This window comes from Doryrhamphus excisus, chromosome 22, assembly GCF_030265055.1.
Source record: "Doryrhamphus excisus isolate RoL2022-K1 chromosome 22, RoL_Dexc_1.0, whole genome shotgun sequence".
In the NCBI taxonomy this organism is placed as follows: domain Eukaryota; kingdom Metazoa; phylum Chordata; class Actinopteri; order Syngnathiformes; family Syngnathidae; genus Doryrhamphus; species Doryrhamphus excisus.
In genome coordinates this window covers 8,329,551-8,343,861 of record NC_080487.1, presented here as the reverse complement: position 1 = coordinate 8,343,861, position 14,311 = coordinate 8,329,551, and the positions used below count along the sequence as shown (strand labels likewise).

The following is a 14,311-nucleotide window of genomic DNA, read 5'->3' as shown; positions in this document are numbered from 1 at the left end:
ATTTATGTAAATGTATCCAAAGCTTTCTCCATCTCACAGCTGTTGCTCCGCACCGCCAGAAGAGGGCAGGGTTTTGTTGTGGATGCTGGGCCGTCCCATTGGTGGTTGTGCCTGTGAAGACTCTCATGTCACTGACCTCCTCTGAAGGCTCAAATGCAGTGTAGTAGTGTAGTAAGGGATCACTACAAGGTGAGCTATATATTCAGGAATATTTCAAAGGTGTACCTAAGTGTACATAATGATGTCATGTTGGCGTTTAAGGGAATCAACATGTCATTTGTGACCTCATACAACATACTCCTTTGTGACTCATTCAACTATTTCGTCATAATCCCCCCTCGAAAAAACAAGAACATTTCTTTTAGTGTTTTATTGGAGGGAGTTCCAACGTGATGTTAATTTAAGAGTTTGAGCGATTAGGATGGATTTAAGGGATCTGGTACAATAATAATCACAAAGTTAAATGATCAACACAGTTGAACGTATGTATGTGTGTGTATACACATTATTTGCATGATCATGTACACTTGTGTTACCGTTTCAACATGTTAATGGTGCAGCAGATAGACTACTGGTAAAACAGCAGAAGTTCGTATGGAATTTTACAAAAATAATACATATACGAAGACATGTCTGGAATATTTACACAGTCTCTGATAATGTCCCTTTTACTTCTTTTTGCCTCCTTTGGCGGCCTTCTTGGGGGACCTTGCCTTGGACTTGGGCGTCTTCTTGACTGGCTTTGCTTTCGGCTTGGTCGCCCTCGCCGCCTTTGGCTTCTTCACGGTCACCTTCTTGGCTTTAGCCGGGGTGGTCTTCTTGGGCACTTTCTTCTTCTTGGGGGCTGCTTTCTTAGGTTTCTCTGGCGTCTTGGTCACCTTCTTGGGCTTGGACACCTTCCTGGCCATCTTCGCGGCTGGCTTGGACACCTTCTTGGCCTTGGCGGCCACCGGCTTTTTGCTGGGGGACTTTTTGGAGTCCTCCGGTTTGGTGAGCCTGAATGATCCAGACGCGCCGATGCCTTTGGTGTGGCGCAGCATCCCGGACTCCACCAGCCGCTTGAGGGCCATTTTAATCTGAACATCAGCGTTGTCGCCCACCTTGTAGTTCTTCCTGATGAACTTCTGGATGGACTGACGGGACGCTCCGCTTCGGCTGGCGTCGTGGACGATGGCCGCCTTAATCATGTCCGAGTACTTTGGGTGAGAGGCGGGTTTCTTGGGCTTGGAGGTTTTCTTGGCTTTGGCCGGAGCTGCCGATGTCTCTGCCATGTCTTTAGTTTTACACACACACACACAAAAAAACTCCTTAAGAAGGTGATGGCTCGGCTGGTTAAACAGAGAAGCAGCGAAACACAGAAAGGGGAAAATACGTCACTTTTTCTTTAAAAAAAAAATATAGAATATCAGACGTGTCCACGCAGTGTGATGAAACAGGACAGTGGATGTCTTCTGAGTAATTCCACCAGCGCTCCAGTGGCGCCTATGAAGCCTCTCTGCGGACGTGATTGAAAACACCAACTGCCAGCAGCTGATCTAGCGGACTCCATGGAACTGGCGCTGTCCCGTTTGTGTTTCTTCATCTTGCAATTCCCCACAAATATAAAAAGTGCAGGCACATACCGACCAACGGGACGTGCCCGCCTCGTAGCAGAGGCATTGGGCTTCCTCTGGACATCTTTGCCGCGTCTCGTCGCCGCCGAATAACAACTTTTATTCCGGGAAAACCGACTCGAAGTAATACGCGCCGTCAACAATTTTGCACAATTCGAGTTAAATTGACCCGAACAGACGAAACCTTGGGGGAAATCCTGACATGCATATCAAAAGTGAATCTATGCTCTATCGATTGCACGCCGTTGGGTCAGTGTCGGGTTTCGTTTTCGTTTTTAATACATGGATATATTTTCCCAACTAACACAGTCCGGTCGTTGACTTCAAGTGACGTGGTGGAGATTATTTACTGTTAAAGCTCGTATAAATAAAATGTCACCGTGTCCAAGTCACAGGTGACTCTTGTGGTGACAACATGGCTTCATATGTGTCACAACACCGTGGTTATGTGCGACCATTTGCCTCTTTTTCGGGGCCAATCGTTTACATCTGTCACTATGGCGGCCGCCGCTCCGGCTCCATTGTCAGGAAAGTTGCCAACACATCCCAACATGACATGGTCCTGGTGTGTATGATTGGAAATAGTAATTCTATTTGAAGTGAGGGTGGAAGTGTGTGAGTGTGTGCAGATGTGTTTCCAGTTGCGGAGAGGGGCTGCAGCCTAAACTTAAATCTTTCACTCTAGTGCGCAGTGCTTCTTTTGTTCAGTAACTGGCGCATCAGTCAATAACACTTCTGGCACATGTCGCTTTCATCTTTTCTATGAAATCACTCTGTCATTTGTAGAGCAAAACCAACATTTAAAATATACAAATGTAGTAATTTCTCAGCTTTTATTGTTTTTTTTTAAGTACAACATCTCTCGCTCTCTGTCTGCAACGCCATTTTGAGTCCCAGCCACTTTACGGTGCTTTTCCCATTGACACAATTTATCATTGCTTCTTGACATGATTGATTTAACCCTGATTGGCAGGAAGTGTTTGTAAACAACACCTCACATTTTGTCCCCAATGCAGGCTCATTCTGTGGTTATTATAATCACAAACAAGTGACTGCACAGGAGGCGCTTGTCCCCGGCCACGCTGGTCCCACTACCCACCCGGGAGAAAGCAACCAATCGACAATTGAATGACAAGGACTTTCAGTTTATAAGTTCCACATACATTCCATAGGTATTTATTGAAGGTTTCAATTAATATATTTCAAATAAAATGTTAAATTAGGTCTGGTAATCCATGTGAAAGTTGTCAGTATACCAGGTGAAAAATGTAAATGATCAGTTATCTAATGTAAACAATGATATACTGTAATGAATAATGATCTTGTTGCAGGATTTACTAGTAGTTTGTGTGAAGGATGCGGTTAATTATATAAATGTACCACTAAAGTAATCCAATTGTTGCAAAGTGATCTGAATCATCGCCTCTATAGATCAGCTGTTTACACATTGGCTCGTACAATTTGTACTCAACTTAATTTACTACTAAATCTAAGTGGTTTGTGTAAATGCATTAAATTGGAACTAATCAAAGTGTTGCACAGAAAGAAAGAATATTGTCGCCTGACTGATGATACCAGTGATCTTATTTGTTTATGGTTTAGATAACATTAAGCAAAGCTATATACTATACAGTGTGAGGTGTGTATGTGGCTTATAACCAAACCTCTATTTATGTTGCACATGTATTCGAAGAAGCCATCTGCACATTTCATAGTTGTTTATTGGGCCTCTAAATGTGTCCCAATACCAGTTTGATGTAATTTTAGCTGCTTGAAGCCTCGCCCTGCAGCTGGCCCAAAGCATTCTGGGTAACATCACCAACCACTTCAGCACCGTTGAAGGCCATTGTGTGCATTGGGTGCATGATCACATCCTGCTTTGTTAAAAGCTTGTCATTACGGCTACAATTCAGATAAGTTTAAATTAAAGCAGTCATTTTTGATTGCTCAGGTCTGTTTTTATCACCTTTTTGTTTTTTTCTACATTGCAAGATCTAATCTTTTTTTTTTACAATTATTTTGTCTTAAATTAATCTCAACACTTGCCTTCTGTTTGACATAGCACCTTACATCTTTGGAGCGACGCAAAAGTGAGAACAAGGTGTCGACACAGAGACCATTTTACGCCGCTTGTCTGTCAGCCATCTGCTTATGGTGAGAGCAACTGCTTTCTGTGTGTGTCTGTGTATCTGTGTTGTGTGGTGCAGTGGGCCAATTGCTGCACAGCCAGCAGAGGCCCGCCACTTTGGTCCATACATTGACACCGCAGTGATATGCAAGCGCGGGTTAAAGCGGGCACAACTTCAGCTGTCATGTCCGCTTTCACATTACACACACACGCTTCCAGAGCACATGTGAGCTTTCAGTCAAAGTAACAGGGGCTCTATAGAAGCTATTGTAAGCCATTATCTGATGCTGTGACACAGCGTTTTCCCCCCTAAACAGTGATTTCTGAAGAGCTCCCTGAGTCAGCAGCTATTGTTGAAATAGTCTTTACAGCCATGCAGTTCACATATTGCTCTTGAAGAATGCTACATTTAGCTCTAATCCCAACTTTAACCCTTGCCCCTTTAATACTGGAGGATTTAGTTAGCCGAGTGGCGGACGCAGCTACATACACGATGACCCCTGCACTGTGTTCACCAGCACAATCTAATGAGATAGAATAGATGAGCTACAATGGTGTGAAAACGTATTTGCCCCCTTCCTCATTTCTTTTTTTTTTTTTTTTGCATGTTTCTCACACATGTTTCAGATCATCAGAAATTTTTAAATATTACTCAATGACAACACAAACTGCTTTTAGAAACTTTTTATTATTAAACCACAGTCATGGAAAAAAACAAAAACAAAAAAATGGAACAGTGGTGAACCTTCCCAGGAGTGGCCGGCCAACCAAAATAACCCAAACAGCACAGCCACAACTCATCCAAGAAGTCACAAAAGACCCCACAACAACATCAAACATCATCCATGACTCCACCATAAGAAAGACACTGGGCAAAAATGGCCGCTGAGCAAAAAGAACATCAATTTTTGCAGAGATGATGATCCCCAAGACTTTTGGGAAATACTCTGTGGTCTAACAAGACAATAGTTGGACCTTTTGGAAGGTGTGTGTCCCATTACATCTGGTGTAAAACTAATGCCGCATTACAGAAAAACAACAGTAAAGTATGGTGGTGGTAGTGTGATGGTCTGGGGCTGACCTGAACTATGAATTCTGCTGTCTACCAAAAAATCCTGAAGGAGAATGTCCAGCCATTTGTTGGTGACCTCCAGCCGAAACAAACTTGGGTTCTGCAACAGGACAATGACCCAAAACACTAAAGCAAGTCCACCTCTGAATGGCTGAAGAAAAACAAAATGAGGACTTTGGAGTGGCCTAGTCAAAGTGATGAACATGCATCTCTGTGTGTGTGTGTATATGGTGATGGTTTAATTTCATTTGAACATGCATCAGATTACAATTGAGTGCATCACATAATCAGTTCACAGTTCCAAATGTCCAAAAGGAGTAGGAAGAAGCAAATCTTATTAAATCCTACCCCTCCATCTGGTACTTTTACAATCAGTAACTGTTACATTTGGTCACTTCCTGCTTTCCTAATATAGTTTAAGTTTTTTTATTATAATTTTTTAAATTTTTTGTCACGTACCAAAGTACGAGGTGATATGAGCATCCAATGACATAATGGGTACCATAGTAAGTGTCAATATAGTGATATATATATAGCACATCATGACTGGTTCAAGACTCTTCATCCTTGTATTTAGCAAACATCAACTGCTTGTATTGTTTCTTGAATATATATAATATATATAATTATTATAATATAATATATGTATATGTGTGTAAAGCTAACCTTGTGATAGTATCACTGTATTTATTTTTTGACACTTCCTTACATATAGGCTCCAACATACCCCCCACGCGACCGTCATGAGGATAAGTGGCATAGAAAACAGATGGATGGATGGACACTTCCTCACTTAGAGACGATGAAATCTCTAGTGTTTCCCCTACAATTCCTGGTTATGGCTTGGTGGAGGTTGCTGGTACCAACAGAGGGCAGCAACAACATAAACATAAGGTACTGCTCCCCTTTATTACTTTTATCTTTTCACTGATCATTTTTATGAATACTGAACAAAGTAGTTATGAGAGTTATGAGAATAATTATAGTACAGGACATAGAAAATGGTGATCTGGCATACTGACACTTTGTTTTTGAAGAAGGTGATGACAATAACGAGCAACATCCTGCTCAAACAGCAGGGGTCGCTCTTCACTTCAGTCTTACTGTGTATTTTACAAACTGCACAAAGCACCTCATTCTTAAGAGGCAAATTAATAGTCATTATGATTGATTATCAGATGAGGTAACAGGCTCTTCTGGTTCCTCTTCACCTCCTTGTGACGCCGCCTTCTTCCACTTTATATCCCCAAGAGGACTTCTATGTGGAGCAGTTTGGACTGAAACTGTGTCATTCGGTGACCTGATTTATGTATCTGCCATTGTGGGTGTTTCCCTAAATCACACACAACACGCCTGTGATGTTTGTTTACTGTGAAGGCTGAACAAGTTAGCAGAACGTGGCCCTCAAAGGTCAGCGGCTTGGCGGCCATTTTTGTCCTGCAACTTGTTTTTTGAAAATTTATATTAGATATTACACGACTCTGCCTTGATACCTATGAGTAAGAGATACTAAGATAAGAAAAGCTAAGACATGGGTGTTTTGTTTGGATAGGGGTAGCATATTGACCTACATGAGATTGGTTTTTCATCTTTAATGCACAAAATGTGCATTTATGTTGCCCCCGCCCGCTTGGGGTGGCGAATGACATCAGATCATCATCAGATCTTTCGGTTTTCTTTCCTCTTGTTTCACCTAGATTCTCTCTCTCATTTCCCTCAGCAGCTATCTTAATACATTTTTAATGCTGCAAACCTTCTCAGTAGCTGTCAGCTTGATAGATGGCCAGATTGTTTCCAAACACAAATGCACAAAAACAGCAGAGCACCAAATTCTGTGGTGATTCTGCTAAATGCCCTAAAGTTTTAGTGTGTGTTTTTGTAGCGCACGCTGGGCTGTGTGAGAAACTCAAAGTCAATCTGATGAACTTTGGGGTTTAATAACGGCGCCACCATACTGTCCGAAAAATAATAGCACAGCCAACACCGTAAGAGTGCATATTTTTGCACATTTTCATCCTGTTGTGTGTACTTTTTGGGGAGGACTTTTATAAGATTTTGTTTGTCTGTATTTATAAAAATGTATGTGTAGATGCAGGTGACTGACTATTATGGCCCATGAACATAACATCAAGGCTGTCAGTCGGCAGCCTAATTAATGTATTCTGCCTTTCTGTCTCCCTGTAAGGCCTCGTTAGTCTCTCCTGTCTCCCACACAGAAGCTAAACTCATGTTTTGTCTGATGATCTGAGGCCATGTTAAAGAGGAGAAGCTTGCCTTTTTGCAGAGGATTTAGCTTGGATGAAGACAAGACCGCACACTATAGGTATTTTCTGTCACAGTGGAATGTCAGAGAGGGTAAATATTGATTTTACTTGATTTCCGCCATTGGAATTACTGGCTCCTGGGCTTTAGTGCGGTTTCCTCCCACATTCCGATTGGCCACTCCAAATTGTCCATAGGTATGAATGTGAGTGTGAATGGTTGTTTGTCTATATGTGCCCTGTGATTGGCTGGCCACCAGTCTAGGGTGTACCCCGCCTCTCGCCTGAAGACGCTGGGATAGGCTCCAGCATACCCGCTACGCTAGTGAGGATAAGCTTCATATGGATGGATGGATGATGCAGTGGATGAATCATTGCACCCCTACTTCCACATAGTGTCTTTGTGATTAATTTGTTTAAATCAAGTTAATCACATCTACTTTGTGATTAATCACAAGCATCATTTTTGTTGTTGATCAGATGACCACAGCTTGGTCAGTCATCGTTAGCATCCTTGCTAACTTCAGCAAAGATATGCTTTGCTCAAAGATTGCAGCAGACATTTAATGACTGCAATATGTCTCACTTTACAATAAGGTACACACAAATACAGTAGTTACTGAGGAACTAATGAAGAGTAGGGGTTAGGGCAGGGGTGGGCAAACTACGGCCCCGGGGGCCACTTGCAGCCCACTAAGCGTTTGAATCCAGCCCGCCAGTTGCTTTTTAAGGATTTCAACTTTTAACATACAAGCTGGCAACCTGACTTGCAAGCCGGGTGTCTTATTCAGAAAAAAACGCCAACAAAACTGTAAAATTAAATTTCGTAGCTTGATGTGGTTTGATTTTTAAATTGCTCCTGAAAAAAGGGACATGAGAACATACAGAGAGAATGACACTTTTACAGATAGAATTAGACAAATAATCAAGGCAAAATATAAGCGTGAAATAATGTGTGTGTATTAAATATATGTTCTGGCCCTCCCGGACAATTTTGTTAAGTCAACGTGGCCCACAAGTCAAAAAGTTTGCCCACCCCTGGGTTAGGGTTAAGTTTAGATAAATGCAAGTGTTACCCTTTGGTTTTTATCCATTGTAGTCAAACTTGTCAGATGGTATGGCCCTGGTGAAGCTCTGTGCTCTATTGAGGGGTACTCTTGTTATTATGGATTAGAAATCTGGGAGCCCCGCCATGGTCAAAGTGGCACGGGCCCAGGGCATGAGAACAAAGTAGAACCATTATCAGTGGCTCAAATTCCAGTAGCTTACCAGCTGCCTCCCTTTAACCCAACCATGGGACACACTGCTGTAATTACAACATCCGCATATGTTTCTCACATTTAGAGCGCCAACAAACGCTTTTTCTATTAATAGGAAGGATACAGGGCCAAGAATCTGGAGCTCAAACAGGCAGGGTTCGTCCCCGTTTAAAAGAGATGGAGGTGGGAGTCGGTGGTAAATCTAACAAGGGAAGCGTGTAGAGGACAAGTCATATTTCAACCGCAATCTCTGTGGATGTCATGATCATGTGATAACCCTGACGGTGTCTTCAGGGCCCTTCTTGTTTTACGATTTGGGATTTACGTCCCCGTGTACACACCACCTCTTCCCTTCCTTGAAATCATCTTGTCACGGGCAGAAAGCCCTCGTCTTCTCTTCTCCTTCTGCACCAAACAAATTGTTGAGTGCTCTTAATGGTCAGTGAGCCATCCGATGATCATGCGTGTGATCATGATGTTCTCAGTATGTCTCCTTTGTTTTGCACAAGCCTAAGCAGGAACACCATCCTTGCATGCTTTAATTCCATAAGTGTCGCGTTAGTGTGCACACCACACATGAGTGTGTCTGTTGTCTGTCAGTAGTAAGCCGCAGTGGAGCCCATCCCCTTCTCCCTCCATGAGATGCCTTTCTAGCCACTCCTTCCCCTTCTCCAATTGGAAGAGCAAGGCCACTTCCCTCCCCTGGCTCATTGGTATGCATGTGATGATGCACTCTGTGTGTGTGTGTGTGTGTGTTTTTAGAGGGACGAGCGAGGTAGCAGCAGTCAGTGCAATGGGATAGAGGCGAGCAAGGAGGCGGAGGAGAGTGAATGAGAGCTGCACGGGTGCCTGCTGAAGCTTGTTTTAGCTCCACGCCACACTGAGCCACGTCTGCATGCTCTCTGAACTCCAGCAAAGGACCAGGAAAGAGACCTGGAGCTACAATTTAGGCACCAGCTGCATCCTCGACCAGCCAAACCTGCCCTGCATCCTTTCCTGTCCCCTGGCCGCTGCTGCTGCTCCTCTCCTTTTTGCTCCTTCCTCCTTATGCCCTTGTCCTCGGCGGCTCCTCTCACCACCCTGGCCAGTATATGGATAGAAGCTCCTTGTTTCAGCTCATACAAGAGCAGGTAAGCCAGCAGCAGCAGCGGTGGAGGTTTCTATGGTTACGGGCTACCACGACCACCTCACTTTCCTATCCAGGGAGAGAGATACACACACACACACACACACACAGTGCACAACATCACAATAGATTGATGGCCCAGAGAGGGCTGACGGGGTGATTGTATGAGACAACACAACGCATCATGGAGCCATGTGGGTCCCGACGCTGCGAGGTCAGAGCATGAGCCACTGAGCAGTTTTGTGGTGGGGGCGGGGGGTGATCTCTATCATGATTTACAAGAGAAATGGAGGCAGAGGAAGGGTATATTGTTTTGAATGATGCTAATTTGTTCTACCAGTGTAAATGGATGTCGCAATCAGTTAAGAGACTTCACCTTATGTGGGAGAACCACCATTTTTTATTTGTACTGTCCTAAGGCTTGTGTCTGAGACTGGTATTTATCTAACTGCTATTGTTAAATTGGATGATCAGGCTTGATTGACAGATGGATTGAGCGCTCATTCTCCTGAAGATGGGGGAATCCATTTCCTGCAGTGGGATAGTGTGGGGTCAAAGTTGATTGGCCTGTCACCAACACCCTTATCAACACCATCGATGACTTCAGGGGCCGTGTGTGTGTGAGACACTGTGCAAAACAGGATGTTTTTATGAATGTGTGTTTGTATCACAAAGAGGAAGTCCATGTGTGCTGAGTAAGAGGATGCTCGTGGTCAGCGATGGTGAGTCATTGATTGTAAGCGCTTCAGTGATGGCACATGACTTGGGATAGCTTAACTGTATATGGAAACACAGCTTCATCAATTAGACGTTGACATAGGATGGAAAACTGCACTTTTCCACCATCCTTATGTGAGTTCGTTTTAAAGATTCATTTAAATCACATGGAATGTATTGTGGATTAGTCTGCAGCTTCATACTACACTTGGTTTTCATTTCTTAAGAGCTGAACTCAAAGATGTAAAATCCACCTCACAGCATTATTATTGCACAGGATTGCCTTAAGTTGGCCACAATAAAAGGTCACTCCAAAATGTGTGTTTTAATAGCATTGTGGGGAGGGTGACTACTCAAATAGTAGTGGCTCAAATACCGTTTTTCGAGTGGCCACTTATTGTAGCCAACTTCAAACACACTTATAGTCACGCTGTCTGATCGACACCCGTGAGATGGATGAATTAGAAATGCTCACTAACACAGAATTAAACATATTTGTCAACAATATTTGAGAAACATAGGCCTTTTGTGCAGATAAAAAGCTGTACTGGTCCAATACCTGTGATTGGCTGGTGACCAGTCCTATGTTGTTGGGGGTTTTTTTTTCCATCTTTCATCTTTGGGGACTCTTGGGGTTTTGGGAGCCCGAGTGACAACATTCTCAAGTGAAATTTGTGTCATACATCTCTAATTCATGAATTCCGCCTTCTTCAGCCCCTTTAAATATGTATAATAAATAACATGCTGTGATTGAGAGTCAGGTGCATTTACCTCAGTCAATCTGAGGTATCATCATAGGCAACACCTCCAGTAAAAAGTGTATAATTGTCACTTAAATGGGAGCTGCACTTTTTGGCAGGGAATTTTGTCCATCATTCACAATCCTTAGTATGTGAAACATGAACACATAGAAACATGAAAACAAGTTAATATGAGCTAGCTTACAATGCTGTCATTGGGAGACACCTATTTTGACATTGGGTGTTTTGTCAAATTAATTATGTTCAAGTCAATTTGACACCATGTGGTATACAAAATAACAGCACAGGCAGTGCAGTAGTGGTTTGGATCTTTTTTTTTTTTACTGTTTTGTGTGCAGCATACAAATGTGGCGGTCATGAATGAGTCGTTCAAAACATGTTTGTTTTTTACTGAATCAGTTCTGATGTATACCGTATTTTCTGGACTATAAGTCGCTCCGAGTATAAGTCGCACAAGGCCAAAAATGCATAACTAGGTAGAAAAAAACATACATAAGTCGCACTGGCGTATAAGTCGCATTTTTTGCTGGTAATTTATTTGACAAACTACTTGACCAAAACAGACATTACGTCCTCTTAGAAGGCAAGTTGTAACAATAAAATAATAGAGAACAGGCCGAATAGGTGTAAGATATGCTAACACAATGGTTATTTAGCTACACAAAAAATAAACATGAACAGAAAAGGTGTCCAGTGTTTATGTAACATAAACACTTTTTTCACTCTGTCACTCTAGAGTATAAGTCGCAGGAACAGCCAACCTATGAAAAAAAGTGCGACTTATAGTCTACAAACTGCTCATTTTAGGCTAAGTTCAAAAAGATAACTGACTGTGTTTGCATAGCTCAGTGGAAAACACAACAGATCTGGCAACCTGTGAGGTTCACTGATTCACATTGAAGACTCGAGTTTTAATGCTGCTTTGACGACAATGGAGGTTTTTCTCTAAATCATGAGGCATTTTCCTCGAAAGGAGGTGGGACTGCAGGTCCAAGGAATAGTGCAGCCCTGTCACATTGAACCCTGAAAAATGCTGCAGGGAGAAAAGAGAGAGTGGGAGAGAGACGCAAACAGTGGCAACATGAGTGACTTTATTAGTCTTTGTCTGCAGGAGGTTGCAATGCAATGCTGAGCTCAGGCTATTCCTGGCCTGGGCTGACAAATGCATATGATCAGAGCCCCCCCCCCAACAAACACACACAGTCACACCTCTTTATTGCAGTGCATCTGATAACTCACCTTGGTGCACCCAGCTAGGTTCTTAAAGTGCATGGCGGATATCACCTCTTGTGTCATGTACGTATTCTATTAAGGTTATTTATATGTCTAGATAGTATAAGCACTGTGAATACTATTTTGACACATTTAAGTCAGGCAGAAAGAATGAAGCTCTTACACGCTGTCCCCTTTCATCATTCTCAGACGCTAATTTGCATTGAGCTGCATTTGAACGCCGCCTCTGGCTGTTTGCGCTGCGTTTAAGCACCAGGAAAATGGAGTTGGATTGTTTAGCATCAAAGACAGTTCCGTGGGTCTGTCTTGCAGTATTAAGAGAAGAGGGGCGGGGATCTCACGGCCATCACTTTGCATTGACGGCGTGGCAGAAATGGTGGTGGTTCATGTGGAGCGAGGGGATGAGTTATTGCTGGGGTAACATTCAAATGTGCTCCTATCTGTCTGGAAATATGCTCTGTGTTGGGAAAAAAAAGGGCTTAGAGCGCAGGCGACACAGCTAGGAGACTGGGTTCGATTCCCCCCATTGGGAATCTCTGTGTGGAGTTTGCATGTTCTCCCTCTCCCCGTGCGTGTGTGGGTTTTCTCCGAGTACTTTGGTCTTTGTTGTCATGGCTGCTTGGTGGTTTAAGTGACCTGTTAAGTTTCAGGGGGTGTCAGGTTAAAATCACAACCTTGTAGTCAGAATTCTCCTGTCCTTAGATAAAAAGGGGTGCCGTAAATGTTGTAATATTACACTAAGGTATATGGCTAATGTGTTGAATAGAGTCTTCTGTCTTTCATTTGCCTCACAAATGCCAATATTTCAGGGAGGACACACTGGTAACTGGTAACCATGGCAACCTATGCAGCTTGTCAAAGTGTCGCCTCCCTGTGTCTTCTCCTCCATCCTTCTCTCACGCGTCACCTGCCAAGCCTTGTCGCTAATTGGTCTCCATGTAGCTCATGTTGCTAATTGATGGCCCTAATTGGCTGTGAGGACCAATCCTCCGCCCCCTCCTCCTCGCCTCAGCAGGCATGCAGTCCCCTGTGTGCGTGTGTGTGTGTGTGTGCGTGCAAGGTCACACAAGCACCACCGTGAGCGGTCAATGCCGGTTCGGCGTATGCGCACAGATGTATGTGGCGTGCTTCTGTGTCTTTCCCACCGCTGTAGTGATGTGCCGACATATGGAGGCTGACATTCATCAGACATCCCTCCTCTCACTTTTCGTCAGCTCGAGTTGAGCCAGGAACACATTACATTGTGATCTATCTCCCCTCTGTGGCAAGTAGATGCCTAGCGCTGGAGTGTGTCACAGTCCTCTCTCTGTTAGAGCAGAGAAGAAGAAGGGCTCGCTGCCAGACTGCCAACAGACAGCGGCGAGGCGTTGGGGTTTTCAGTGTCTCTTTTCATGTCTGCCTCCTCTCACACTCCCTGGCTGTCCGTCCACTTCCTCTCTTTCTCTCGTCCTCCTCTCCCACTCTGTTTCTAACAGATTTCTAGACAATTGGGAGAAATAGGATGACATTCTTTCACCTTTTAGGTTGCTACACAGAGCCTTTTGTTGACACATCCTGCTGCAAGCAACACTCACCCGCCCTGCCCCCATTTTGTACATTACATTGAATTACATTTTGGACAGGGCCACACAGTGGATGAGTGGTTCGCCACACAGACTGTGACTGTGAGACCCAAGTTCAATTCCACCCTCGGCCATCTCTGTGTGGAATTTGCATGTTCTCCCCGTGCATGCGTGGGTTTTCTCCGGGCACTCCGGTTTCCTCCCACATTCCAAAAACATGCTAGGTTAATTGGCGACTCCAAATTGTCCATAGGTATGAATGTGAGTGTGAATGGTTGTTTGTCTATATGTGCCCTGTGATTGGCTGGCCACCAGTCCAGGGTGTACCCCGCCTCTCGCCCGAAGTCAGCTGGGATAGGCTCCAGCATACCTGTGACGCTAGCGAGGATAAACAGCATAGAAAATTGATGGATTTTGTATATTAAAGGTGCACTGTAAGCCAATATATACAGTAAGCTAAGCTATTTGAAAAAAATATCTAATATCTTAGCTGTGTGTAAAAGATGACACAGCAATTTACTATATCTAATAATTGAGGCTGTTAAAAAAATACTACTTAACAGCAGTAACAAATTTATT

The 14,311-nt window shown here is 43.5% G+C and overlaps 2 protein-coding genes across 6 annotated transcripts in view; one reads left to right on the top strand and one right to left on the bottom strand.

Moving 5' to 3' along the window:
• Positions 1 to 75: 75 nt before the first annotated feature.
• Positions 76 to 14,311, top strand: part of rhbdl1 (rhomboid, veinlet-like 1 (Drosophila)) — a 42,066-nt gene continuing 27,830 nt past the window's right edge. The window contains exons 1-4 of one of the 5 annotated variants that reach the window (XM_058061505.1): positions 76 to 189; positions 2,630 to 2,785; positions 3,676 to 3,767; positions 5,529 to 5,707. In XM_058061505.1, coding sequence (XP_057917488.1) covers positions 5,591 to 5,707 — 117 coding nt within the window. In that variant the 5' untranslated portion in view covers positions 76 to 189; positions 2,630 to 2,785; positions 3,676 to 3,767; positions 5,529 to 5,590. Of the gene's footprint in view, positions 190 to 2,012; positions 2,179 to 2,417; positions 2,521 to 2,629; positions 2,786 to 3,675; positions 3,768 to 5,528; positions 5,708 to 9,095; positions 9,464 to 9,526; positions 10,312 to 14,311 lie in introns of those variants that run through there. The other 4 variants (XM_058061507.1, XM_058061506.1, XM_058061509.1 and 1 more) reach the window with 4 other exon arrangements.
• Positions 284 to 1,472, bottom strand: LOC131109467 (histone H1.0-B). Its single transcript, XM_058061510.1, has one exon. It carries the CDS (start codon positions 1,269 to 1,271, stop codon positions 669 to 671), a length of 603 nt encoding a protein of 200 aa, XP_057917493.1. The 5' UTR covers positions 1,272 to 1,472; the 3' UTR covers positions 284 to 668.

Coding starts and splice junctions, on each gene's coding strand:
- LOC131109467 (XM_058061510.1), bottom strand. CDS start 1,271: ATGGCAGAGACATCGGCAGCTCCGGCCAAAGCCAAGAAAACCTCCAAG.